At 38.8% G+C, this 27,875-nt stretch overlaps 4 protein-coding genes across 9 annotated transcripts in view; 2 read left to right on the plus strand and 2 right to left on the minus strand.

The window, feature by feature from the left end:
- Positions 1 to 1,501: 1,501 nt before the first annotated feature.
- On the minus strand, positions 1,502 to 3,964 carry LOC116840207 (ribonuclease H2 subunit B). The gene is made up of 6 exons (XM_032806664.1): positions 3,892 to 3,964; positions 3,347 to 3,716; positions 2,955 to 3,193; positions 2,521 to 2,806; positions 1,981 to 2,201; positions 1,502 to 1,744 (listed from the first exon to the last, which is right to left on the minus strand). The coding sequence occupies exons 2-6, from the start codon at positions 3,432 to 3,434 to the stop codon at positions 1,655 to 1,657; spliced, it is 924 nt and encodes a 307-aa protein (XP_032662555.1). The 5' UTR covers positions 3,435 to 3,716; positions 3,892 to 3,964; the 3' UTR covers positions 1,502 to 1,654.
- A 456-nt stretch (positions 3,965 to 4,420) lies between these two features.
- On the plus strand, positions 4,421 to 5,966 carry LOC116840208 (protein KRTCAP2 homolog). Its single transcript, XM_032806665.1, has 3 exons — positions 4,421 to 4,613; positions 4,928 to 5,146; positions 5,384 to 5,966. The coding sequence occupies exons 1-3, from the start codon at positions 4,610 to 4,612 to the stop codon at positions 5,557 to 5,559; spliced, it is 399 nt and encodes a 132-aa protein (XP_032662556.1). The 5' UTR covers positions 4,421 to 4,609; the 3' UTR covers positions 5,560 to 5,966.
- Positions 5,456 to 27,875, minus strand: part of LOC116840206 (stomatin-like protein 2, mitochondrial) — a 172,520-nt gene continuing 150,100 nt past the window's right edge. For 2 of the 3 annotated variants that reach the window (XM_032806662.1, XM_032806661.1), the window contains exons 3-8: positions 7,759 to 7,872; positions 7,473 to 7,620; positions 7,151 to 7,399; positions 6,634 to 6,789; positions 6,283 to 6,527; positions 5,456 to 6,175 (exon numbers count right to left, since the gene is read on the minus strand). In XM_032806662.1, coding sequence (XP_032662553.1) covers positions 5,981 to 6,175; positions 6,283 to 6,527; positions 6,634 to 6,789; positions 7,151 to 7,399; positions 7,473 to 7,620; positions 7,759 to 7,872 — 1,107 coding nt within the window. In that variant the 3' untranslated portion in view covers positions 5,456 to 5,980. Of the gene's footprint in view, positions 6,176 to 6,282; positions 6,528 to 6,633; positions 6,790 to 7,150; positions 7,400 to 7,472; positions 7,621 to 7,758; positions 7,873 to 7,934; positions 8,336 to 27,875 lie in introns of those variants that run through there. The other variant, XM_032806663.1, reaches the window with a different exon arrangement.
- LOC116854166 (trinucleotide repeat-containing gene 6C protein) overlaps positions 10,786 to 27,875 on the plus strand; it is a 54,896-nt gene continuing 37,806 nt past the window's right edge. For all 4 annotated transcript variants that reach the window (XM_032835818.1, XM_032835827.1, XM_032835829.1 and 1 more), the window contains exon 1: positions 10,786 to 11,059. The gene's annotated coding sequence lies outside the window, so the exon portion shown is untranslated. The remainder of the gene's footprint in view (positions 11,060 to 27,875) is intronic.

Below are 27,875 nucleotides of genomic sequence, written 5' to 3' on the forward strand. Positions count from 1 at the left end.
GCGTGTTCAGCGGAAAAAGCGCTCAAGGTGCAAACCTATGAAGCGGAATAGCGGAGCGCGGAATGAGAGCAGAACCAATCATGAGCGGAAGCAATCACGAGCGAAAACTGTAGAACGCTTGTGATTGGTTCCTCTCATTCCGCGCTCCGCTATTCCGCTACATGGGTTTGCATTCTGAGGCGCGTTCGAAAACTTTAACCGGGTGCTTCTTCTCTCTTTTTATTTCACTCTTGCATCTTTCTCAATCCAACGCGAGTGTATCCGGATAGAGTTTTCGAACGCACGGCTGAGGATGCCATTACATGAAACGCGGAAATGCGGAAGACAAATTAATTTTTAACGGTATTTATTAAAATGTTTGCTAACAAGATAAACATATTAGTAAAAATTGCAGTAATTAAGTGAATACAATTTAAAAAAATAAATACAGATGTTTATTCGTCACCAAACCGTTCCGCTTTTCCGCGTAAATTGTGCTCTATTTAATATAAGGAAAAATAAAGTCGCGGAACAAGTGCATCAAAATCTATTGTCACAAGTTGTTCGACCTAACCGCTGTTACATTAAAACGTGTTCAAACACGTTTGGACTTGATATTTTTTTGGAATTCATACCTTGGGCCGGTATTCATAGTCGAATCTTATTTCAAGATCGTCTTAAGTAATGTCTTAAGATGCGAATATGGCTCTGTGATTGGTTCATGACATCTTAGGACAGTACTTAAGTTGATCTTAAATATAAGATCTGACTATGAATATCGGCCTTAGTATCTTGGATGAAAAGACGATAGAGAAAAGTTTTGGGCCTTCCGCTTTTTAAACGTGCGGGAAGAAATGATTCAATTCGCGGAACGCGGAAATCTAGTAAGATTTTGTCTTCTACATTTCCGTGCTTCATATAATGGCACCCTGACAGTTATGGCTCCTGTACATAGGACGCGGTAATGCTTGCCACGCGGCAGAAGTTCGTGCGACAGCCAATCAATATGCTGCTTTCCGTAATAACCTTCTAGCTCTTATGGAAAAACAACGTATTGATTGGTTGTCGCGTGGACTTCCGCCACGCGGCAAGCATTACCGCGTGCTGTGTGCAGAAGTCATTACTAATTCAGTAGTATTACTCAATAATGGGTCAAAGGCGCTTCTATTCTGTCTTGAAAAAGGCAAAAAATTCATAAGTAAAAATAATACTACAGGAAACAGAAGCACATTTTATAACTTAAAGTCTCTAATTTTTTAGTTATATTAATATATCACAATTTTTTCTTTATCTTTTTCGCTGATATATTGAATTAAATGAAAAGTGGTTACCTTGCAATTTCTAATTAGAAACTTTACATTTTAAGATATGCCTGGCATTATCTTATTATCAATATTTTTGCGAAAATTACAGCTCCTTAAATTGCGCTTGTTTATTATAAAAAAAAGCGATCTTTTAATATTTGTAAAACCACATTAATGACTTACAAGTTACAGGAACTTACAAATAGTAGGGCGCTGAGTCAGATGGACTTTATTTTATTTTATTTTATTTGTATATTGTTATATATCTAGAGAGATGTACACATTGAGAGTAAAAGAAATTTGTAGGACATTTTGACAAATGCTTTCATAAACGCACTAATTTTAAAAAATGCCCTGTATTACGTTAAAATTTACTTCTTCTTAAAAAAACTGGTAATACTCTTAGATCCTGCTGCCGCTCTTTGTTTGGTTAATTCCTTTTTACCAGGAGCAACACTTTTCTATAAGATAAAGAAAATAGAAATTTAAAAATTTGAGTTTTGTTTACAAAACATGATATATGATACAATTTTTATAGATTTTGTTTTACCCTCATCTATAATTGTGAAAAAAGGTAACAATATAGTGCATAGTTACACAATAAAAACAAACACACTGATAAATTTTATATACAGCACACATATATATTCGCAATTCGATGTTTATATTTACGATATTATTTGCCAAAGTGCAATACCTTTTCAGCCTTAGTTAATTCCTTCATCTTTGCTTTTGGTGCTGGGCTCTCTTTTAAGGAGTCTCTCTTTGGTCGTTTCTCATCAGCTTCAACTTTTGGACTACTTAACTTGCGCTTTTTACCATCCACTTCATCAGGTATGTTCATGTATTGCGCCAACTGCTTTGATAGATCCTCCGCAAGATATTCTGACACAATACCATGCGCATATCTCAAGTATTCTACAAGGAAATTTTCAGTAAATGCTTTGTACAAATTAATGTACAAATTGATGAACAAGTTGCTTGTAGCCTACAAAAATCAGTTTAAAGAGGTTTTGTTATATCTTATCAGTTACAACAGTTGTGGAGAAATTGTCAAATATTCAATCTTATTCAGATTATATAGATTTATGCATCTTATGGTATTAAAGTATATAATACCATTTTAAAATTATTTTTTCTCAAATATTCTTATCTTAAATCAATTGTATTTTCTTAATAATTCTTAATAAATTGTGATAGTTTCTTTAATTGTATTAATTTTATCCTCTCTTCTTACCTGCCTCTGTGCCAGTTTCAAATTTAGTACTCTTAACATAAGTAGCACTCATGGCCCCTTGGGACACATGAACTCCCTTCTGCTTCAACACATCTGCTACTCTTTCTACCTTTTTCTGCAGCCACTTTAACGACTTCTCCTCATTGAACTTGAAAGCTTGTAAGGATTCATCCCCTTTACGATCAGCGACTAATGATAGCTTGAGATTTTTGCATTGCGCGAGACGTGATGTCTCTGGATAATCCTCGTCCCAGAGACATTGTTCTAAAGGTTGTGCCAACTGTGACTGTAATAAGAATATTTGTCTTTTTCAATTGAATTCTTAAAGATGTTAATAACATTGGCCTGCAAAATTATAAGTCCAATGAATGACACAGGAATGTCATTTTGCAGGTCAGTGTAATCAGTAGCGTTGCACAAATTTTTATGATTACCTTTCTTAAGTACGGTAAAACTAAAAAGATAGGATCAATTGGTGTTGACAGATGTAACTTGCCATCAGACTTAACATTATCATCAACAAACCAGGATCGTTTGCTCTCATCAAACATTAATACCTCCTGGACTGTGATATTCCCAGGACTGAATACAAATATAGCTGGTTTACTAGAGGCTGGATGTCTAAGCTTTACAACCTCCGGCTGGCCATCGTCTGTATCGTCTAGATTATCTCCTGAAAGAAATACATTGCGTATACGCACGGCGCGCGTCTTGATTGACAGTTCAATTTGACAGCGCGCACCGATCATGGAAACCGGTGAAGAAGCGCTAAAAAATAATCAATACGCCGGGCGGTGGTGAAACGTTCATGATTGTTCGCGCTCACCCTTCATGAGGAACACCCACGTATTCGCCGACGGATGACAGTTCGCTGTCTTGACGCATTTTTGCGGCGAGCCCTTGGTGCGCGGCATTTTCCTCTTCGCGCTGCACCACTGCTGCGGCCGTGCCGCCGTTTATTGTAGGTTACTTTTTGGGCGGTTCAGCCGAATCCAACGAAATCGTTGCGTTTGCCGTATGTTTGCCGCGTGGACATTCAACGATCACTCATTCTTCGCGAGGAATTTGGGTCTTAGCTTTTTGAAACTGACATTTTTCGCGTACGCGTTCGACGCGAGACCGCCTCACGCGCGACATGTTGCGGAAAGCTCCCTCTCTCTTTCACTCTCTCTTTCCCTCTCTCTCAATGGCTACCTCTGAAATATAGACTGCGTTCAGCAGAGAAAGCTGCTTTGCAACTGTTATAAAATTCGTGAATCTGATTGGTACATGCTCTTGGATTTAACCAAAATTAAGAGCATACTCCAATCAGATTTACGAAAAACAACAGTTGCAAAGCAGCTTTCTCTGCTGAACGCAACCATATACTACCTAGAACGCGCGTTGCCTCTTGAGACGTGCAGGATGAGAGAGAGTTCCTTGTTTCTTTTCTTATCGTTGTCTGGTTCACAGTATAGTCGAGAGTGGGGAGAATGTGAAGGTGCAAATTCATGTAGCGAATAAATCGCTGCGATTGAAGGTCACGTAGTCATTCGCTAGCGAATAATCGCTGTTCGCTGAAATTTTTTAGCTTTTAGCGAATATTTGCTAATAGCATGTTCGATTGACTCTGAGTTAACCTACTCGGGGTTATTTATCCTACGTTTATTGGTCAAACAAGTACTTATAAGCTTTATGATTGGCTAGTAGAGATTTATGACGTTATTAATCGCTTTCGGAGCAATTAACCCAGGGCCAGTCGAACACGCTATTAGAGATAATGGGTGCTTTCCAGTTGCGTACTGTGTTACACAAAACCAGTTTATTGGTTGCATATTATCTTACAAGATATTTTAGATAATATGTGACCAATAAACTGGTTCTGTGTACATATATGTCAAGATATGTTAAGCAATTGAAAAGCACCCCTGGCCATTGAAATCAGTGGACGCTCTCATGCTTCTATCTGCTGCTGACGTATGTCACCACGCCGGTGATACAAAATCTCTGTTTGAGGTCAAATAAAAGAATCGCATGTAGTTCATGTAAATTTTATTTGTATTTTACTTGTAAAAAAGTTGGATGTTTACTTTCTAATTATCCAGCAAAAATGGGTACGTATCACGTGATTTTTATAAGTTATATGAAGACTTACAAGTTACTGGAGTGTCACATGAAAAAGTTTTGATAAATGCGTAATATAATTAAAAAACGCAACGTTTTGTTTATTTTCCTGAGCTCTTATCCTGAACTCTTTTTTTTTATTGATGAAAATACTTCTCTGAACATAACTGAAAGCCAATTCAGAAGACTTATAAGCCATATTGAGACATACTTTTACCTGTAAAAGAGGTTTTAGAATAAGAGATTGTGTTTTAATAATATTCCCCAAATTTTCCTATTCTAATATCTATCCTTATTTTTATAGCTGTCAATAGTGGAATATCATTTGTACTGTCATCAATATTGACTGTACTTCTGTTTTCTGGAATGCAAATGTACAAAGCATGGCTTAGTTCATCGCAGCTAGGAACTGTCTTGGGAGGATACATCGGTTCCTTGCTATTTATATGTACATTAACTGCTGTGGGAAATCTGGAAACTACTTTATTTGGAAAATCATTTCAGCAAAAGTTGTTTCCAGAAGGTACATATAGAAACAATATATTGTTTCAGTTGTATTTGTTCCACATTCTAAATTGTCTAACAATTAATGTATTTGTGTATATATATATATATATATATATATATATATATATATATATATATATATATATATATAGAGAGAGAGAGAGAGAGAGAGAGAGAGGAACTTTATGGACATATCACAAGTATTATACAAGTATTATACAAGGAATTAATGTGTTCTTAATCTCTGTTGCAGTGATTTTTTCATTGATACTAAGCCTGATTGCTTCTGCACTGATCCATCGTGTAGCAACAACGACGTGCTTCATATTTTCCATGATTGGTCTTTATTATGTAAATCGAATTTCTCAGGAAACATATAACATGCCTGTGCAAAATCCAGTAATAGTGCAATCAAAGAAACGCAAGTAAACAAGCATCGGGAGATTTAATCTTTAATAGATATAATCTTTTCACTATTATACCTATTAATAGTGTCCTATGTTCCAGTTTATAAGCAATTATAAAGCTTCCAGTTTATAATTTTTATATCTTGTAAAAACTGTTTATTTTATCTAGAATAAGGGCTATATCTTGATAATACGATAATTATGAAAATACAATGAATTCCAATTACCTCAAATGGTTATTGACACATGGAGCTTATATCATAATTTGTAATATCATAATTTGTAATACAAAAAAATAAAGAAAAATAGTTTTGCTCAATGAAATAAAACAGATTTAATACAATTATAAATTCAATATCATTAATTAACGATTTGAGTATAGTAAATCAATGTTATGATATTTACATCGCAATAAACAATACATGAGAATTATGAAAATATATTTATGATATTTGGGGCTTTTGTTTTCCTTTCTTCCTATGCTTTTCTGCTTCTTCTTTGTCACTAAAATATTCATAAGCCTCATCTGCGTGTTGCATATGAACTGAATCATTGGACTCATAATTGTCTAATATTTGTTTGACTGGCTCTCTGTTGGTGTTATGTTCCGGCATTACTTGTTTATAAATTGCCATAGCCTGTAAATAACGAAACGCTTTGATTAGATTCGTTACAATTCATTGATTACATTAGTTATTTTATTGTTGCAACGTGCGAACAATAAGCAGTTTATCAAGTGACAAACCTGTGCTACAAATGTCGACACATCTCCCACGTTGCTGGGTAATATTAACGTGTTATTGACTTTTGCTAATTTGTCGAATGCATGAACATATTGCTCCGCAATGCTGAGCGCGGCCGCATTTTTCGCGTCCGTTGCGCCGAGGGCACCCGCGACTAGTTGCAATCCCTTTGCTCGCGCTTCCGCCACTGCTACTACCGCCGCAGCCTCTCCAGTAGCCTTATTTATTTGTTCTTGCCTTGTAGCTTCTGCAAACAATATTACATGTTTGAGTAAATAAGCAAAACAAATATATAGTAACTTCTACACGCTTATTGATGAAAAATTATCGAGTGAGTGTGAACAGTGCAGCACCTGAAGCTAAGATTCGCGCGAGCCGTTTGCCCTCGGCCACATTAACTTCAGCCTCTCTGACACCTTCAGACTCCAATATAGCAGCACGTTTTTTACGTTCGGCTTCTACCTGCATCTGCATTGCCTCTTGAACTCTTTGTGGCAATTTTATATCACCTAATATACGCAGAAGCAAATTTGTTTAATTTAACAGTTTTTTAAGACAAATTTTTTTAAGGAAAAACTAAGAATTTTTTATCCTTAAAGATTGTTCCAAAAAGATCGTACAACGTAATATTAAATATCTGCATTGCTTTTTGAATTCTTTGTGGTAATCTTACAAATCACTTAAGTATGCAGGTACAAATTTTTGCTTTAAATATTTAAAAAGTATTTAAAAATTTTTTTAAGAAGAATTTAAGAATAATTATCTCTTTAAAAGAAAAGAATTTTAAGATTTTTAAGGGGATATTTGTTATCAAAAATTGTTTGAAGATTATATACAATGTAATAAATATGAAGCATTTTCACAACTTACGTATTTCATATCGCATGCATGTTAAACCCCAGGCTCCACTGGCCTTATTGATACTATCAACTATAGAAACATTTAATTCTTCCCTTTCCCTGAATACTTTATCCAATGATATCTTTCCTAGTTCAGATCTCATAGTAGTCTGGGCTATTTGAATAATAGCAAATTCTGCATCCTCAACACCATAAGATGCCAGGTAAGGATCTGTCACTCTCAAGTATAATACTGCGTCAATACTCAGAGTCACATTGTCTAGAAAAAAATATATAAATACAGAAATTGCAGAACATAAATGAATAATATATTTAGTACTTATATCAATTACCTGATGTAACTGCACTTTGTTGTGGTACATCTATGGCTAATTCCTTTAATATTTGTACATATTTAACTTTATCAATAATAGGAAGCAGTATGTTTAGACCAGGTTCTAAAATTTTATGAAACTTGCCCATTCGTTCTACGATCCATGCCTAAGATAATATTTTTCTTTATTGACTATTGTATTAATATATGATATTAATGGATTCTGAAGATTACATCAGAAATTTGTGCACAGCACATGTTTCACGAAAAAAATTAAATATGTTCTGTGATAGACAATCTCAAACCTGTTGTTGAGGCACGAACATTATGACAGTGTTTACTGGCGTTGACGGTATGTAACGAGAATTTTGAGTCACCGAACCGAACGTCTTATCTCCCATTCTCGTAAACGCATGGTTCTGCAAGGTATATAATTTGTGAGTTTTCGGGAAATTACATTTTTTTGTATCAAACATCTTACCCTTAGAAACCTAGAATTTCTCGCCAAGATCATCGTGCCACCAATTACTGCTCGTTTATACATTTTTTATTCTATTCAATTTACAAAAAATATAATACAGATTGACAGATTTTATTTTACAGGTTATATGATGATTACGACAAAAGCAATGCGACACTTTCGGAAGATAACCCGGTATTGCGAAGGAAGCATTCATGGATTAGAGGTCTGTTCTTTTTAGCTGAATTAGTGCTGGACTGAAACTTTGTTCCTTTTTTCTTCAACGCTTGGTTTATGTATACTTGTTTCACTTCGATTACAGAAAATACAACCTAGTTCAACTTAAAAAGAATAGATGAGAATAGATAAAAAAATACAAGTGCATCAAGTCAAGTCAGGAGCAATGACGTAGGTCACTTAATGAAGGATTCACACCGCGTCCGATGTGCGACGTACAATGTCCGATATCCAATAGGAGAACAGCTTTCTAATGGAGAATTGAATTCTCTATTAGAAAGCTGTTCTTTTATTGGATATCGGAAGTCATATGTCGGACATCGAACGCGGTGTGAATCCTGCATAACGCTAGGTGTACTCAGCCACATATTAAAGTTTAAAGTCAAGTGCATCAAGTTAACAAACTATAAATTTGTTTTTTATAGCTATGTCAAGATACACTTAGGCTGGGAGCACAGGCTTTTGCATAACGCATAACGCATAAGGGAATCAACCAATCAGAGATCTTTATTTCCCTCTCCAGGATAGAAATGAATGACTCTGATTGATTTCCTTATGTGTTATGCATTATGCGTTATGCAAAAGTCTGTGCTCAGGCCTTTATATTGAACATTTCGTGGAAGAGAAAAAAAATAGAAAGATTATCATGTAACTTAAGCCAGTATTTATAGTTGGATCTTATATTTAAGACCATCTTAAGTTTATCTTCAGATGTACGGATTATTTCATTGCCTATGGAATATCTAGAGATAAACTTAAAATTATTTTAATATAAAATCTGACTATGAATATGTCTCTAGAAAATGCTCTTGAATATAATATAATATAATAAACAGACCTATTTTAGGAATTTCCTCACAGGAAATCCATATCCCTATCCAATAACCAATAAACGAATCCGAATTCGCATAATTGAAATTTGTATTGCATGATTCATCGGGTGCGGTTCAATTGATATCGCAATGTTTCAAGGTGTTACATCATTCTCAATATGCAAAGCATGAGAAATAATAATTGCAACTATAAGTCCCGATCTACAATAGGTGATTTAAGCTCTAAGCTTTAAGAAATTGACCGATCACAATCACATTTGAAGAAAATAATCGATTGTGATTGCTCAATTTCTTAAGGCTTAAAGCTTACTTCATTGTAGATCGGACTAAATAAATTCAGGTTAGTTCTTGTCGACATATTCGTTGTGTTAAATGTTCCTATTTTATATTTACTTATATTTTATCAACTCAATTATTTTCCTTCTCGATTGCCTTATTATCTAAAATCACTGATTTCTATTTGGCAAATTTAATGTTTATAATGTAGGCATACACGAAAAGATCTGTATTTCTAAATATAATTAAATGCACAAAGATATGTGTAAATTATAAAAACACTATAAAATATATTAAATATACCTTTACAAAAAAAATACCTTTACGAAAATTTACTCAATTTTAGGTGTTAACACTCAAATTTAAGTGTTTATCCCTAGTTTTTGGGTATTTACATCCAAAATTGAGGGTTTTTTCGAATTTTTTTCGTAAGAGTATATCCAGTTCTTCCTCGTATTTCCACAAAAAAATACTCATTCTGTGGTGACACAGTGCGATGTTTTGACGAACAATTACAGACATAGGCCGATATTCATAATCAGATCTTATATTTAAGACCATCTTAACCCTTAAAAAAATACGAAAAAGTCCTCAATTTTGGGTGTAAACATCTAAAAACTGGGGATAAACATCTAAATTTGTGTGTTAACATGCAAAATTGAGGATTTTCTTGTATCTTTTTCGTAAGAGAAGAGCCAACATACAAGCACATCCATAATGTAACGTAACATGTTATGTTACGTTAAGTACTGATAATGCAATGACCATATCTGTACGTAAAATTAAAATTAAGTCAACGCACAAAGAAATCCGTAAACTTAACATGTTACGCATATTCTTGTGCGGAGGCTCTGAGTTCATCTTCAGATACTTCATAGCCAATGAAATGATTCGTACAGTATCTGAGGATAAACTTAAGCAATCTTAAATATAAGAATCGACTATGCGTTCAGGGAGACACTATTTGGCGCTAAAAGCGTGTTCTGTCCTTGTTCAACTTTCAGTAAGTAACAAGGGTTGCGTTCTGTTGTTTACTGCAAGTACTGTCAGCACTGTCAACAGCGTACCGAAATAGGTTACAGTGCACTGTGAAAGCACTTCGATGAGTTTGTGACGTCATGAATTTGATGTCACTTCCTGTTGCGGCTACTGCAGCCAGCGAAGTAAAGCAGTCACAGTACAAGATGAAGGACAGAACACGCTTTTAGCATCAAATAGCGTCTCCCCAAACGCAGCTTATGAATACCAGCCTTATTGCGTGTTGACCGACCCTCGGTTAATCGCTCCGAAAGTGATTATTGACGTTATAAGTCTCTACTAGTCAATCATAAAGCTTATAAATACTTGTTCGACCAATAAACATAGGCTGAATAACTCAGAGTAGGTTAACCCAGAGCCAGTCGAACGTGCTAATAGATTGTTGTTAGCAAAATTTGAATTCACTCTTCTCCGACAGGTGGCGCGTGTGGCTATACCCCCTCCAGCGAGATTCTTTTCCCGCTGATCGTTGACGATCGCGGTCTGTTGCTGTCTACCTATACACGTGAAGACTTGCCTTGTCATGCATCGGCGCCGGTGCGCGCCATCTTTGACGCCGCCAAAGAAGCGGCCGCATCGCTGTCACCGGATGCCCCATTTAGCCGCCCCTCTCGTTCTCTCTGAGGCGCATTTTCAATAAGAACACTGTGATCGTACGAGATGTGTTTTTTGAGTGTGTCAAGTGTGTGTCAAGTGTAATTTTTCGTGTGACAGTGAGACCCTCGTCGATCGCGAACGCCGGCGTAACGGACCGTCTTGCAGGTGAGCGATTCTTCTGCGTATATCGTGCGCTGTCGTGAGGTTGCCTTTCGCGCACGTAAAAAATACCACGTATAATTTGTGTGTGCATACGTATATCTATGTTCACGGCGTGTATGTACACATGTATAATCGCGCATATCTATATATATATATATATGTATGTATATAATGTCTACCTATGTATATATAGGAACGATAGTTGCTCACATATATATATATGTACATACACTCATCATACATGCATACATAAGCAGCCGTTGTACATATGTGCATATACGCGCGTCGATCGTGAAGCGAAGTTATGTCGAAGCGGAGCGTCGCGTACAGGAGCGACCTTAGAGGAAGTCGACTTATGTAAGATGACCGTGCGGAGAAGCCGTTTTACGTTTCCTACGCCGACGTGCCAGGCTACCATATTGCATTGGCGGCGTGCTCTCACACGACGAATATCGCTCTCTGTGCGTCCCTCCTCGTAATCTCGAGCGAAATACTCGGCCGCGCGACATCGTAGCGCGAAACGGCACGTCGCACTCGGACGGCCGTAGCCCGATGAAAATCGGAAATGCGAGAATAAACGCGCGATGCAGCGGCACGATCGATTGAGACGGATAAATTTAGAGAGCCGCGCGCTACCTGTTGTCGCCCTGCCGGTTGTTGTCCGACACAACTGATGTCCGCCCGAGCACGGACCTTGGCTTCCAAAGAGAAATGCATGTGTATATCGTACGAAACACACCTCGGAGGTGCGAATTCTCGCCGGATAAGCGGATTCGGACACGACCCCGTAGTCTTTGTAGGTGCATGGAACAGAAGAGAAAGTTCTAGGCGTGCGCGAACCTTAGTCCCGCGTATAGCGTTACCGTGTTTCTCGTAGCGAGCGAAATAACACTCAGGATTTTCGTTTTTAATCGCGGCGGTTTTGCAGCTGGCGAACTCACCTTTTTCTCTGCCACAGCTGCGCGTACAGAATTTGTAACGATTGCTTTTTTTCTTCTGATTTTCTTCTCTCATCCGAATGCCCGATGGAGTCATTCGGAGTCCTTCAGACTTCTCTAGTCGCCATTTCTGTCTCTCGTTGTTCAGGAGAAAAATCTCTCGTGATTTTTAATTGTTTCTAAAGTTTTTAAAGAGAATCATTTTGACTCTTTGTTTAATAGTCAGTGTTGTAAGGACAGTGTAAAGATTATTATTTGAGATTTTGTTTTTTTGATCCCGACTAAGTTTATATTTTATCCTATCTACATTCACCAGTTCTTTTATACTAATTATAGGGACAAAAGCAAATAATGATTATGATTTTTCAGCATGTCTTGCTGAAAATCATAAGTTTTGGAAACTTATGAAAATTATGATTTGTTTACAATATATAAAACTTTTATATTTTATTTATTATATTTTTAGTACATTCAGGAGTCATCATTGATACGAGTAATGAAAAACAGAGAAAGTTTTAAAATATTATGGTCACACGGAATTCAAATAACTTTCAGATATCTAAGAAAAACGTCAGTTCTGAGTACTTTAGCGTTATGAAAGCACAAAAACCTGTCCTGTTCCACCATTATCAAAATCCGACTTTGCCGACAAAGCCATATCGGTGCTTTAATTTCCTTCTTTTGTTTCTTTACGATCTTTGAACTCGGTGTAATCGATTGCGAGGCCTACTTTTGTCTAGATTGCCTTTTTGCCTGAAGTGCGAAGCATGTATATTTGCGTGAGGATAATTATCACACAATCTGGCACTGAAGGGAAAATGGGACGAAGTTCCAGTGGCAGCGGCTCGGCTGAAAAGAACAGACCCATGAGCTTCGCGACGGCAGAAATGTGAAAATTGCCGCGGAATATTTTCGGATTCGAGTGTGGCGAATTTTTTCGAAACTCGGGACTGCGTCGATGTGGTCGTGTTCGCCGGTGAATTTTGCATTTCTCTCTACCAATGTCCGTTGTATGCGCGTTGCCGCTGCTTTCCGATTAATGCACGCCGCGGCGACACATATTGGATTACGTGTAGATTCGAATACCTAACGGATTTAGCGTGAACGAGGCGTATGTGAGCGTTTTACCATGTATGCACTACGTGGCATGGCAGGAGAAAGAGAGAGAGAGCAAGAGAGAGAGAGAGAGAAAGAGAGAACGCGACGGAGCATAATCGACTGACTGGTGGAGGAATCGATTGTTTCTCATTCTCGCGAGATGAAGCTAGGGATATAGATAGATTCAAACACGGTGGGATCTCGCGTCTCCAGGGAGATAGAGAGGAAAACAAAATATTCGGTACGACTGATGCTCCGAAAGGCGCTGCGCGAAAATAATCTGATTTCTTGTCGCTAGTAAAACAGGTTAGGTTGAGCGCGCGCGCAAGAAGGAAGGAGAGAGGCGCAGAAAGGTTAGGTTGCTACCGACAGCGGTACAATAAAGGGTGAGTCGTCGTCGGTCATCCAACGGTAATATATATACACTTGAGGCTCTAATATTAAGTTTATCTTATCTATTATTCACGTATATACGTACATATATACACAGATATCACGTACACACGCGCGCACGCGATAATCGGTGTGATAATTTTGGTGGAAAATTTGTCGAGAGACTTCTTTTCTCTATTCATTAAAATTTATTCTACTGAGTGTTCGTGAATGAGTGGCGATATTTTCAAGTGTCGATTGGGTCAACTGTGTCTACAGTGAGAAAAAAATACTTAAATTTATTTTTGGGATATCAAGCTTATTTCACAGAAATAAGCTTTATATTTCACAAATAAACTTTTAAATATTTATTTTTTCGGTGTATATTACGAAAGAAAAAGTACCTGAAAAATAAAAAAAGAGAGAGAATTTTTATTAAATACAAATAACATATCTCTATTTTTTTTAAATTTATTTAAAAAATTGCTAATATTTCTTAAATCTAAATTCTTTTGTTTAAATGGAATAAATAATTGCTTTTTCATGAGAAGTAACAGTATTTTAGGAAAATATATATTTCCTCGTTTGAAAGAAATTCTTTCTCGACATAAAAATATATACATCAGTGCAACTAAATATGTTATTTTTTGGTATCCATCGAATAAATATTTCTTATTTTTGAGATATTTTTTTTCTCTCAGAGTGTAATAGGAAATGAATGAATAGATAAACTTTGAATTAGAATATTACGGGTAGGCTATTTGTTTTCAGACGAGTGTGACGTTGATTTAATTGTATCATTTAATTTGAACTGCGACGTTGCGTAGCAGTGTGAATGAAAATTGTAAGCTATACTTAATTTCGATCTCATTTATGAGAGCGGCTTGTGCGTTCACGAATTGGATTTTGGGATCAGGCGACCGTGTTAGTGTTACTTATGCCCGTTTCTATCAACTTGGGTTAACTTAATCAGCTGGTTACTCCAACGGAATTGACCAGTCGCATGTTTCGTTAGTCAACATTGACAAATGCAATTAGTCAATCAAAGTTGGTAGAAACGGACATTAGATGGTCAGAATGTAACGTAGAATTTTGATTTATCGAATCTCAATTGCACAAATGTGTCTGCTCGGTGCAAACATATCTCTTCGAGGTTTCCGTCAAATTCAAGATACAAATATTGTTCGACGAGATGATTATCAGCTGCCGTGTATTGAAAAATTCCAGAAATTGTCTCGCAACGCAGCTAAGTCAGACGGATGCGTCTGCTATTGTGTGTAAGCTCCCTTTAATTCGGGACTTTAAGGAAAGTCTCCGCTCTTAGCCGCAACCCACCGAGAAGATAACCGTGACATATCACCGAGTTCGCATACTTCTCTCTTTAAAAATAACGTTGTCTCACACGGACGCGTGTTTGTTGACGCACGTTGCAATCGCGTGTATTTCCGACTGTGCGGTCTGTTGTCGCAGAATTACGGTAACACCGTCATCGGGTAACCTTACACGCGCGCAGAAGGTTGCACACACCCCTTTACTTCAACGGTTTACCCTCGCAATCAGTATCGCGTACCAAAGTCGTGTCCGTGTAATTTAAAATTAGAGACAAAGCGCGACACTTTCGCGGTCGAGGCTGATATACGTATATGATACTTGGACTGAAAACTCTCGAATTTAATATTCTTACAGTCCGAAGTGTAATCGCTTGAATGTAATCAGCCAAAATTCGAATCATCCGAAGAAAAAGATTGGATTAAGCAAATTTCTCTGAAAAATATGAACGAACTAGAAATCTCGCTTGAAGTTACAAGAATTCTATTCAAGTTAACGAAATTTCCGATTAACTTGAGCAGAATTCTGATAACTTTAATCGGAATTCGTTTATTTGGTCAGAATTCATTTATTTTATCAGAAATTGGTTAATCCAACCAATTTCGTTTCCGTGACATAATGGGATTTTAAGGGGATATTAGAGTCGAAATCTTTACCCAAATTAAAAGCCAGTATACTGGCTTTTTTCTGCAAAGTTCATATTAGGACTGCACAGAATTAGATACACTTACATAATAAAAATACGTGCGAGAATAGGTTGAAATATTCATTGTTCAGTATCACAGAAACGATACAAATATTTCAAAGTCGACATTCCGAGTGTAAATTAGCCTGTCAAACTAGTTTATGTAACTAGTTTAACTGACGCTGTATCAGTTAAAAAGTAAATATTTGCCTGATACAAAAGATTTATAACTTGCATGTATTGAACGTGAGTTTGCTCCGTTCAGAAAACTTTCAAAGTACATCGCTGTATTCTCTTTGACATTTGAATTTATACTGCAATTCTAGACAAAATCGTAACTTGTTCTCGTAAGACTCGTAAGAATTTATGAGTAAATCTGCAATTCTATGCAGACCGTATGTCATATGATAACTCGTAAATATCTACGGTTTTTTTTTTGTAAGCTACAACCTTACAATTTTACGATTTACTCGTATATTTACTTAGAATTGCAGCATTAGAAGCCTCAAAATATTGGAAAAGTTTAGGGAGATTTCTATATATACGTGGTCAGATTTCCGCGCTAAAAATGTGGTGAAACAAAGCACACACATTTATGTAAGAGATTTACGTAAATACATTTATGTATGTACAAGAAATACGTAAAGGATGGCGTGATTGTGTTAGTGACGAGAGAGTGTCGTCTCTACGTTATCGACATTTTTGGAGTTCGTCATCGACTCCAGCATCTCCTTAATATCCGAATCTATCTGAATTTATTAATTCGTTCACTACAATAAGGGGAACTACAAGCTGCAAACAATTCGATACAGAAAGCCAGTTGCACGGATTTCACTTCACTCGCTCTTTTATCGGCGTTCATTAATATTGCAACTTGTTATTCTTGTACACAGAATCTTTTTATTCTTTCGCCGACGCGATATACAGCTGGCAGACTAACGTAGCTTTTTAATTTGCTTTTGCGGTATATAGCACATGTTGATTTTTGTTTTTACTACGGTGCACACTATATTTGTGCTAGCCGTTGTAAGAAATCAGTGACACCTACAAGTGAGATATAAATAACTCGGTGGCGTAACAGATCTGCGGCTAATGCATATATGTATACATGCTGTGCTCACTATCGATAATTAACATCGGGAAAACACAGCGGGAGAAGAATTCGCGTCGTATTCAGATAAAATAAAATAAGAGTCAGCACGAGAATCACTCTTGTTATTACTACATTATCAACGTAATAATCCAACTTGGCTTCTTGTTATCTATATTTACTTAGTTGTTATGTCAATAATTAGCAAAGCTAGCTCGATTGGTAACACTCTCCGCCGTTAGCAACAGCGACAATCATATCGTTCTCGATCGATCTGAATCAGCTAGATGTATTCTTCACGAACGTTTTTGCGGAAAAGTACACGAAGAAAATATTGTGGTAAAAGTTTTAATAAAATGTTTGTAATTTTGGACCATACAGAATTATGACTGAAGTTACTATGTATTCAATTAAAAACGATATGGCTGTAATGAACAAACCAAATCGTTTTGGAGTTGAAGGAAATGAGATTTCCGTTTATGAGAAATAAATTTGGATCATAAGAACCGGCAATTCCGTGTCCTTCAATCAAAACGCTCTGGTCCGTTCATTAAAACTTCACATAAAGACATCAAAATTTCTTTCTCAATGCACGTTTGACTTTTACTATAAAATTGTTGTGAATACTGGACTGTTTTTTTATATCTATGTATCAGGTGGATCGTCAAATTTACTATCTCTATAGTAGTTTATATATGCCATAATATCAGCATTATGAGTCCAACCACGAGAAACATAGTAAGAGGATATGTAATTTTAACGTAATTTTTACTGCACCGAGGAAAAGATACTTGAAAATTTATTTGTGAGATATAAAATTTTATTTCTCTGAAATAAAATTTATTTCTGCAAAAACAGAAATAGACTTTTTATATTCTACAAATAAATTTTCAAGAATTTTTTTCTTCTTAGCATACAACATTTTCGCCGTGTATCTGACGACTTTCGTCTTAAGACGAAGTAAGTAAGAGACGACGAGTATCAGCTTTATTTAGTCTCGTTTGAGCGAGTGAATATAAGGAGAGAGGGTAGAGATGATAAAAATCACCATGATACTGGTCCTGAAGACATATCGACCCGGCCAGACCTCACTTCGCACCTAGCAAAACCTGCTTAGGTACTTGAATATTTGCTTGGATTCATACTCTGTTAGGGATCCACGAGCAGGCGAGGTCGCAGCTTAGCCTAACACGAGGCTTCGTTTCAATTTTATTACTGAAATTACGCGAATGATCCTTTCATCAAAATGAGCAGGTTGTCAGAGGGCAACGATCGAAGCGGTTGCGTCCCGATTTTTCAAGGGAAAAATCCTCTGGGCGCCAGATCGGTCGCGCAGAGAGTCCACAGAGGATGTGGAATTGTTCGAGTCACCCGGTAGCGCGACGGCTCGGTTAATGCCGCGCTCGGGGCTCGAGTGCTTCGCAAATTGGTACGGCGTGCATTTTTTTTCCGGGATGCCATATGCACCGATTCGCGATGAGACGTAACGCGGCACGGGCGCGCTCGCGTCGAAATTGTAATTTCCTGCGCGGGTGGATTCGGGCGCGTGTGTCGCGAGTGAGTGTGTGTGTGCGCGCGCGCGCGCGCATGTGTGCACTCCGTCACGACATATACAGAAGTTTCGTAATAAATATATGCCTGGGATAAAATAGTTGGGGGAGAGGGCCGACCTTGCCCCGCAACTGGCCGCCCGCAACCGACCGCTCGGCCGCTTGTTGCCAAGCTAACACCGTGTATATAGCGTGGCGCGTACAGACGCAATCGGTTCGACGGGAGCGTACACGTACACGGACGACGGTGCGCGTGTGTGCGTGCATGCGCGCGCGCGAATCCGCCCGCGGGTATCTAGGGATGTCGACGGTATGTCGTGCGTGTCGCGCGCGTTTGGGGATGCCATGGCACAGGCTATCGATACTTCTCTCCGCCACAACGTGCGCGTATATTTTCGGTCTTTCGATCATTTCCGTCGCTTTGGCCCAGTCGATTGAGCTCAGTGTCGACGCCCGCGGGATAATACGAACGCGTTTTTATCGACACGACATAAGTCCGAACGGGAAATGGATTCTCTTGGAGTTTCCGCGTATTTCTCTGCAGTATGTTTCAAGCAGCGGGTCGGCGTCTAAGAGATCTGTCATTTTTCTATTGGGTTTTCGTGGGAAGTTCGGATATCACGCGGTAGTTGTATGCGGCTAAGTGCCGTATTTCCACACATACAGTAGCGTATCTAAGGGGCTACTCGTAAACTTGTTTATCAAATAAAATTACGTTTCTATACATAGGCCGGTATTCATAGTCGAATCTTATTTCAAGTAATATCGTCTTAAGTAATGTCTTAAGATGCGAATACGGCTCTGTGATTGATTCATGACATCTTAAGACTGTACTTAAGATGATCTTAAATATAAGATCGGACTATGAATACCGACCATAGACTTCACTATCCAAGTATCACTGTTAATTTTGGAACAAAATTGACATAAGTGTATATACATAATGTTATAGAACGAAAAAATTATTATTTTTTATTTTTCTAAGATGAGTGTTTTATGTATGCAATAGTTGATCTAACAGAGATATATAGACAATAAAAGATATATTTAAATGTCATGTACACACATGTATACACACATTTTTTTATATATTTCGAGTATCACTATAAATTGCGAAATGTCCAACGCTATATTTTCCATCTTATTTGACAAACACAATTGATTTTTTGCATCAACATATTAATATATGTATATACATATATATATATATATATATATATATATATATATATGTATGTATGTATATACATGTGTGTATATATATTGCAATATATGGGTCTTTAACGCGATGTATACACGGTAAAAGTTATTTTGTATTTTTTATTGAAATTGAGCGAAAATTGGAATGACCAAATTGGGATATGTGAAACGCGTTAAGTTTGTCGCAAAATTTTTGCAGTGTGTCCGATCTTTTAACGCAAAATATATTTAAAACACACTATAGTGCACTACAGTTTAATTCGAGTCAAATGCAGTCGACTTCGAAGAGATATCTGCTTGGGCTTCGATTTTCCGATAATACAAATATAACGATATATTATCGCGATATACATCTATATATCAGCACATATGTAGTACACAGGAACGAAATTTTCTACCGTGCACTTAAAAATACCGGTGACGGATTTGAGTTATCGCCTCATCAATCTTCGACACGTTCCGTTAAAAAATCGTCCACCGCAAAAACTCGCGCGATAAACGGAGATTCCGAGAATCGCGGTGTGGCCGGAGATACTCATTGAAATTGATAGCGGCATCGATACATAAAGGCCCCGATATATTTTCGCATCGGGTGTTGCTAAAATCACGATGCGAATTCGCCGGGAAGTGAGACGCCGCGCGCAAGAGCGCGCCTTTCTCCTCTTCTCTTTTTAACAATCAAGCGGAGTGCGGACAAACTCCCCTTCTCTCTCTCTCTCCCCCCCCCCATGCGATTCTTGCGCAATCTTCATTAGCGTGCTCGAGAGCGGAAATAAACGATGGATCGCGTTGCACGCTTTTAACGCGCGTCCCCTTTTATTCCTCATTTCTGCGCGAAAATGATTTTTCCCTCGTTGCGATTTGAGCTCGCGCTGTTCCATCTCGTCGATCTTCAACGTGCGATATCGAGATTACCGGCTACAGTAACCGCGGCCGCTGGCATTCTCCCGCATTGTTGCACTTAATAGAATGTCACTGCATTATCAAGCGCTTCCTAATGCGTCTTAATGTACGCACATATGTGCATGCATGCATGCATAGCTCGTAAGCCTCGCGCGACGTTGCTCGCTGCGTCGCGTTTCGGGCTGCTCGAAAATAAAAATAAACGCGTTACGTAACGCCCGTGTTTCTCGCGGTGACGCGTGTTTAGAGCTATTATGCACTGTCGTTACAAAGGTGCATGCATCAACATTTGTATTGAAAGTAATCTGTGAACGATAAGCATCAACGTGCGCGCGCCCGCGCGAAATAGAGATAAATGGAAAGAGGCGTACGGCTGATTGCACTGACACGGAGATTGATTCCTCTCCTTCTGTTTTTTATATCTTTTACTTCTTATCTGGGCGATTTGTCTATCGCCCGATAGCAGGATCGAGTGTGTTAGCTGTTTCCTGCCCGATTCGATCCGCGTATCGACTCGTGAAAAATATAACGTCGGGAAGAAAGTGGCGATGCTTCAGCGAGTATTTACTCCGAGAGACGAGTCGTTATCTTTCTCGCGCGACACGTGGCACATTCTGAAGATATCAATTCAGTTAATTAAGTTGTGTGTCGTTTTTATTGATAATGATATCGCGAAGTATTCTTCAGCCCTTGTGAGATAATCGTAACTCGACTGAGATATCTCTTCTTTTTGTTTTTTTTTTTTAGGGTGGCGCGTATTATTGCGAGGGAGATATCACGTAAATGCGTTATTACTGGTGTGCCAGTTGCATTTTTTCAACAGTCTGTCTTCTGAGCGCGCTGAATTTCTACGGTGCGTTCTCGCAAAATTGTGCACATTTTCATACGCCCGTTTATCCCCGGAAAAAGAGGAACGCCGGCGTCGGTTTTAGCTTTCGTTATCGGTTGAGAGGAACATAGCCGGGGTTCGCGTCGACACCGAGCGTCTCTTATTGATCGTCCACGGTCTCGCGGAAGTTGGCTCGAAAACTTTGTTTCGCAAACGAAATCCGTTTCTGGATAGACGCGGCGCGACTGCGAGACTTTTGTATTCGCGATCGCTTTTGTTCCACGGCGCCATGCGATGGGCATCCGAAAAAAGAAAATCTAATCTGCGACGGTCACCCATATGTAATTAGCGGTATGTGCAAATCAGCGGTCGTTTTCACTCGATAGTAGTGAGTTCTTTAAGCGAAATCTAATCCGCGATAATAATTATCTGTACTTACACGGTATTTTATAAAAATTGCTATATAGAATTGTGTAACCCAGGAATAAATGAACAGTCTGTGGCAATTGACTGTCTTTTCATTTCATCTTTTTACTGCTTTATTTATATTTTAGGAACTGAAATTCGCTATTAACACACACTACAGTTGCCTGATGGAGTCATTTTGATCGCTTTGAGATCTTCTTATTGTCGCTATTTCTGTATATCTTATTATTTAGGAAATAAGTCTCCCGTGACTTTTAATTATTTTTAAAGAGGAACGGAAAGAGCAACGGAAGAAATACTGATGACATTGTGATGAATTATTTTACGATATTATTTTACGATTCTAAGATACACAAATTGGTCAAATTGTGTAAACCATATTTGTTAGTTGCTCCAACACGAAGATAGTAGTAGTAACATGCATATAAGACTATTATCGCTAAAATTATAGTAACCAAAATGTAATTGTCTTTTGACCATAATTTATAATAATTATTTCTTTATGTGATTATTTACAAAAATTTTTCTCTTAGTGTTGATTGCGAAGAACCTTACTGTTATCTGTATTTTTTAAATCATATGTCAAATTTTCATCTTCATTTTTCCCGAAACGTACTCCATTAGACCGTTCTTGCATAATCAGCCGATTGTTCCGTAGATTGAATATTACACGTAGTACGTATAATACTCGATTATTGCGAGTAATTTGATTATTCTCGATTATCGGCGATTGCGCGAAATCACTGGCGCATATTTCGCGCCGTGTTTTGGTGACTTGCGCAATCCGCGGTCGCCGCACACGATTACACTCCGGTACAACACGCGATAATTGTGGCGTAATTCGCGCATTCCAGTTAAAATGCGAGCGTACGTCTGCCATTAAAAGCGAGCGAGCGAGAGACATCGGCGTGGCCGTTTTATCGCGGGCGGCCTTCCAGAGCGAGAAACGAAGAATTCGCGCAACCTTTCGTGTGCGCGAGTAAACGCGCACCTTTCTAAAATCGCGACGTGTCCCGGCAGAGTGTGCCTCCCGGTGCGTCGCGCCTCCACAATGGCGCAACGTGAAATTTCCTAGATTCGCGCTCGCACCGTCGTATTTAACGGCGCCGAATGTAGTCGTCCGATTTCCAAGTCGAGATAAAGTCGCACGCGATCTCCGCGCGAGGCGAATAAAGTTCAGTGCTAAATGGCCAGTGAAGTCTAAATGCGGACTGTGTTCCTCGAGATTGCGCGCCTTTATCGCGCCCGAAAAGTCACTCACTCCCAGCAGAACCGAGATCTTACAAATTAGACGCCGATACGCGACTTTCAATACATGACTGATATTATTGTTGTTATTAAATTGTTATTCACGAAGCCTTTGCCGAAGGCAAAACGAAGGTTTTGCCTCTTTGGTAAAATATACACTAGGAAAAATATACAGGGAATATATATGAGGGAAAATACTTGGAGATTTATATTCGCAGGAAATAAAATTTATTTCCGTGAATATAGTTCATGTCCCACAAATCAATGTTTAGGTCTTCTTATCTCGGTGTAATATGACAAGCGCACGTCGAGTCATATTAAATTTAGTTGTTCAAAAAACTGCGGACGCGAGGTTGCATGCACTGAGAAGAAATATTTGAAAATTTATTCGTGAGATAGAGTTCATTTATTTCTGAAATGAAATTCATTTCTGTAATGGTAACACGCATATGTATAAGATCATCGCTAATATTATAATAGAATTTAAGACAAAAAATAGTTTTCTTGACCATAATTCATAATAATTATTTTTCTGAGTGATTACAAATATCAAACATTTTTTCTTATTTCTCTCTTTTTATATTTTATTGTTATTGTTATTATTATCATTATTATTGTCGCTGATCTTTCGATCAGCTATAAAATGCATTGTAGGGGAATCCGCGTATTTGCATTGAAATACGCTAATTAGCGGTCCAGAGGTGCGATCTCGTTTCGATCTGGTGGCGCGCAATCGGATGTCATTATTTGTCTGTGCCAACTCGATGCAGACATCATCGTCATTGTTCACTGATTCGATAAAATCGTTACATCTACTGCGAACGCGCCCACGACGACCTTCCGCGCTAACGTAATCGAATTAGTATGGTTACAATTAGCGCCATCGCGCGCATTAACTGCAGCGCGAATTCGCATTTTATGGAAGCGTGAAAATTCATCGCGGATAGACACGCGCTTTTCATGTAAATGGCGCGTGTAATTTTTAGCCTTGGACGAACGAAACGGCAGCATCTTGATTAGCGCAGAATGTGCCGCATGAAAATTGCCCGAATTCAAGGCCCGAGATACAGAAATACCATCGCGGGTGCATCCGAGTGTGAAGGTGCAGTTCGAAAAATGCAACTTTGACCTGTCCCGCTAATTCTGAAATTGACAGGACATATTTGCCAACCATATGCGCGCAAACAGTAATGAATTCTGCACAGAGTCTCTACAAAAAAAGAAAGAAATACAATCTCTATTTCATCCTCCTGTTGTATAAGAAAAAATAGCACTTGTGACTATTAAAATCTCGCATAGTGAGAGATTTGTTGTCGGAGGAAGCATTTTTTATATACGTGTTGCTATATAGTGTTAATGATAATAATCTTATATGCGCCTAGAAAAGCTTTTTGCTGCTCCACACAAATGGAATTCTAAACGTCACAGCCACTAGAATTTATTTCGCTGTTTTTTGTATCTTCTAAGCATTTTCTTCTCTCTCGGTGTAGAAAGGAAGTAATCGGGATTCGCGGTTAATAAGAAGTAAAGAAAGTCGCAGTTGCTACGGAGAAAACTTTTTCGAATCAGTCACGCGTGGAACAATGAAGATAAGCCATCACGGCGATTTAATGAAACATTGCAACATTGCGCATCCCGTGTTGCTGTTCTCGGCCGAACAGATGAAAGATCGCGACGGACTAATTCTCTCGCCTGCTGAATTGAAATCTCGCTGTATAAGTACTGTATAAGTACGCGCTTATGAGACACGTATTTCTGATGGGCGCATGGGAGAACACCGACGAAAGCAGAGGCCAAAGAGCACTGTCAGATAAATAGGTAAACAAAGATACAGGCCGCCCAAACGAGTGAGAAGATGCACTTTCGTGAATGTAACACAACATACCTTTAGGGGCGTTCCAACATATTCGAGAATGTCAATATCAATAATTCCGTGTCGCGAGTGTAAACACGTCGCGCGATCGTTTGTCGTTGTGTGATTTCCAATATGTCCCGTATTATTCATTCAGAGCCGATACTCCGAATCTTATTGTTGCGGCTACGCCGGTGCACGCGGATATTTATATTGTGTATTTGTTTACGATCGTGCGTGGAAAGATTGAAATAGCGTTTGCGTGAGCAATTTATAGAAGATGTAGTACACAAATATCTCGTCGCTCTGAATACAAGTGTGAGTTCACATTTACGCGATAATATGTAATCTGGAAGTAATTTGGAGGCAATTTAGCGCTCGTTTGGGAACTTGGAATCTGGGACATTTTGCACGCTCAGCGAAAGATATTCGAACAAAATGGGGAATAAAACCGAACAATTTGAAAGGCAACGCCGTTGCTCTCTCGCAGTGAATTTGAGAAAACTCGATTGAGACTAAAATTGTCCGTATCTTTATTACTTTTTTACGTATGCGACTGTCCTATCCTAACTTATCAGGCGAAAAGAAATGAAACGGAGTTATTTTAGGCGGAGATAAGCGACAGAGGCTGTTCCGTGTGTAATAGACGCCATATAGATGTGATTGTATATTTATATTTTGTGACGACTCTCTCTCTCTCTTTCTCTCTCTTTCTCTGTCTCTATCTCTCTCTTTCTTTCTTTCATGTTCTGGAAATGAGGAATTGTCGAGACTGCTCCATGTATATTTAGAGAATAGGAAAGTGTCCCGGAAATACGCCAAGAGAATACATTATGAGATAAGTTTCACAATAAGGTTAATGAGGGTTCCTTAAGGCCAATCGCCTGTAATATCTCTTCGTGTCCCGATAATACTTCGCTGGCCTACTGCACTGTTTACCCTACTAGAAGCTTTTTTTTCTCTCCACGAGGAAGGACAGTATCAATTTTTCTCGATCACGTCGCGTCTTCCTCTTTTATCGGCCCGTCCTTCGACGCGAGAGTGAGCTTTTATTACGGCGACCTTATTCGGCGAGCGGTATTATTTTAATAGGCCCTCTCTTTTTCTCTCCTTCTTCCTGAGTCTCACGAAGAGTTTCCTTTCGATTCTCATCACGGATTTGAGAGACCTTTCGCGAACCCTCGCTCGTGCAATATCGTGCAAAAAATGTGTGTCACCGCACGACACGTGAGCGATATCGTATCGGGCGAAAAACGCGCCGCGTTGGGGCCACTTTGCCTTAAGTTAGCATTAATTTGAGCGGTCGTGGCGATCGCATTACGCACTCCCGGCTTTGCGAAATATGCTCGGGAGCCATACGAAAAAAAAGTGACGATATCGCACGAATCGTCTGGCGGGCAATGTGAAAAAAAGAGAGCAGAAATATTCGGTGCGACAGAATAATGGAGACTCGTGTTACATTCGTGTGTTACTCTTATTATTATTGTTATCATTCTTATTATTATTATTCTAGTTTATTAACCGGACAGTAATTCCGTTAGGATACCCACATATGATATACACAAACAACATCGTTATCGTCGCAATCGCTGACATTGTTATCGCTAAGATACGAACCGGCAAGATCAGGATTTATCGCGTTCGACAGTCAAGCCAAGAGAGAGAGAAAGAGAGAGAGGGCGGTATAATAATTGCAAAAATGTCCGCTCTCTATTATTATTCTGTCTTTAGGATATATTCAAAATAGCACGACTTGTGGAAGGGCAGACGTGCGCCAGAGAGAACAGCGCGCGTACTCGCTGTCACGTATTAACGTATACATGCACACAGTACGTGCATCGCGCGCGCATCGTGACGGTTCTCAACCGCCGCGTCGCATTTTCTCGCTCAGAACGACGCAGTTATGAGACGACCATAAGACGCTCTCTTTTCCTCTCTTCTCGACAGTGGCATTTCGAAAATTTTGTTCAAACTTGTACAGTATTCTTACATACATATATATATATATCGCGGAGATTTATACATTGAGAGAAGAAATATCTAAAAGAATAGGAAATGTTTATTTCATTGGTTGCTAGCAATATATTTACTAATACACGTACTTCAGCGTTGATAAACAATTTCATTCGAATGAAAAAATACTCGAATGAATAATATTTATCTAAAAACGTCGCTCTTCATGAAAGCGATTGTTCATTTTACAAGAGAGTTGAAGCTTAAGTAAATATATTATTAGCGCCTAGCGGGATAAGTATCTTTTATTTTCCAGATATTTTTTTTTCTCAGTGTGTATCGTATTTCTGAAATACTGACCGCTCTTTACTTTCCAAGTAAATATTTACGAAGTACACAAAGATTTCTTAAAATCTCAAACTGTTTCTCACGTCTGTTTGAATTTGACGAACGAAAGTTTCTCCGATCTGATTTGATTGAATATATACTTTCCGACACTTTCATGAATGTTTCTTCTGACGATTTTCTTACTGCGGAGACATATCTTTTCTTGAGAAAAAGTTGCCCAAAGAAAGTCTCGCAATGAAGGGAAAGATAAAGCTGGAAAGTTCGGACCGGATACGCGCGGATGAATTCTGACGTTACTGAAGAGTGGAATTACCGCGGTTTTTCCTCGACAGATATCAAGCACGCAAAATTTGAACTGCAAAAATGGAACTCCGAACTCTCCCAACTGCTGTACGAAATTCAAATTGCAATATCAGGTGTCACCGTTGGAGCGGCACAGTCGCGAGTTGTCAAGTTACTTTCATCACGAATTGAAGTGTTGTCGCAACACAAGCTCGATAAATAACAAGTGAGGACGAAAGAGCGCTGCCGGTGCATAGATTCCAAGTCGAGTCAGTCGCAACGACGATAACGTCGCCGAGCTTCGGGAGGCTCGCAAATTAGAAAGTCGGCATGGCGATGAGAGACGGCGTGCAATCGAATTTTCCGATCCCGACGACTGTGTCGCGACGAGAACCCGGGAGCCGCGACCTGACCTGGGGCAGTCTCTTCGCGGAGAAGCCGGGCTCCCGGTTGAGAGCCACTGGTGCCGTGGCACACACAATGACCACCTGCGCGCGCGTACACGCAGCACACACGCGCAGTGGCATCGAGTGGATCAATAATTTTTGATACTCGCGTACGGGACATTCAAAATACGCGCTCGCCGCGCATGCAACGTAATACGATGTCGCGGCGTAATCGTCGACGAGCGAGGGAAGCGCGCGGAAAACGTGCGTTTTCCCGGCACGAAGAGAGAGAGAGAGAGAGAGAGAGAGAGAGAGAGAGAAAGAGAGAGA

Source organism: Odontomachus brunneus, unplaced genomic scaffold (genome assembly GCF_010583005.1).
Source record: "Odontomachus brunneus isolate Ranch 3 - 2012 unplaced genomic scaffold, Obru_v1 Obru_scaffold_009, whole genome shotgun sequence".
NCBI classification, from domain to species: domain Eukaryota; kingdom Metazoa; phylum Arthropoda; class Insecta; order Hymenoptera; family Formicidae; genus Odontomachus; species Odontomachus brunneus.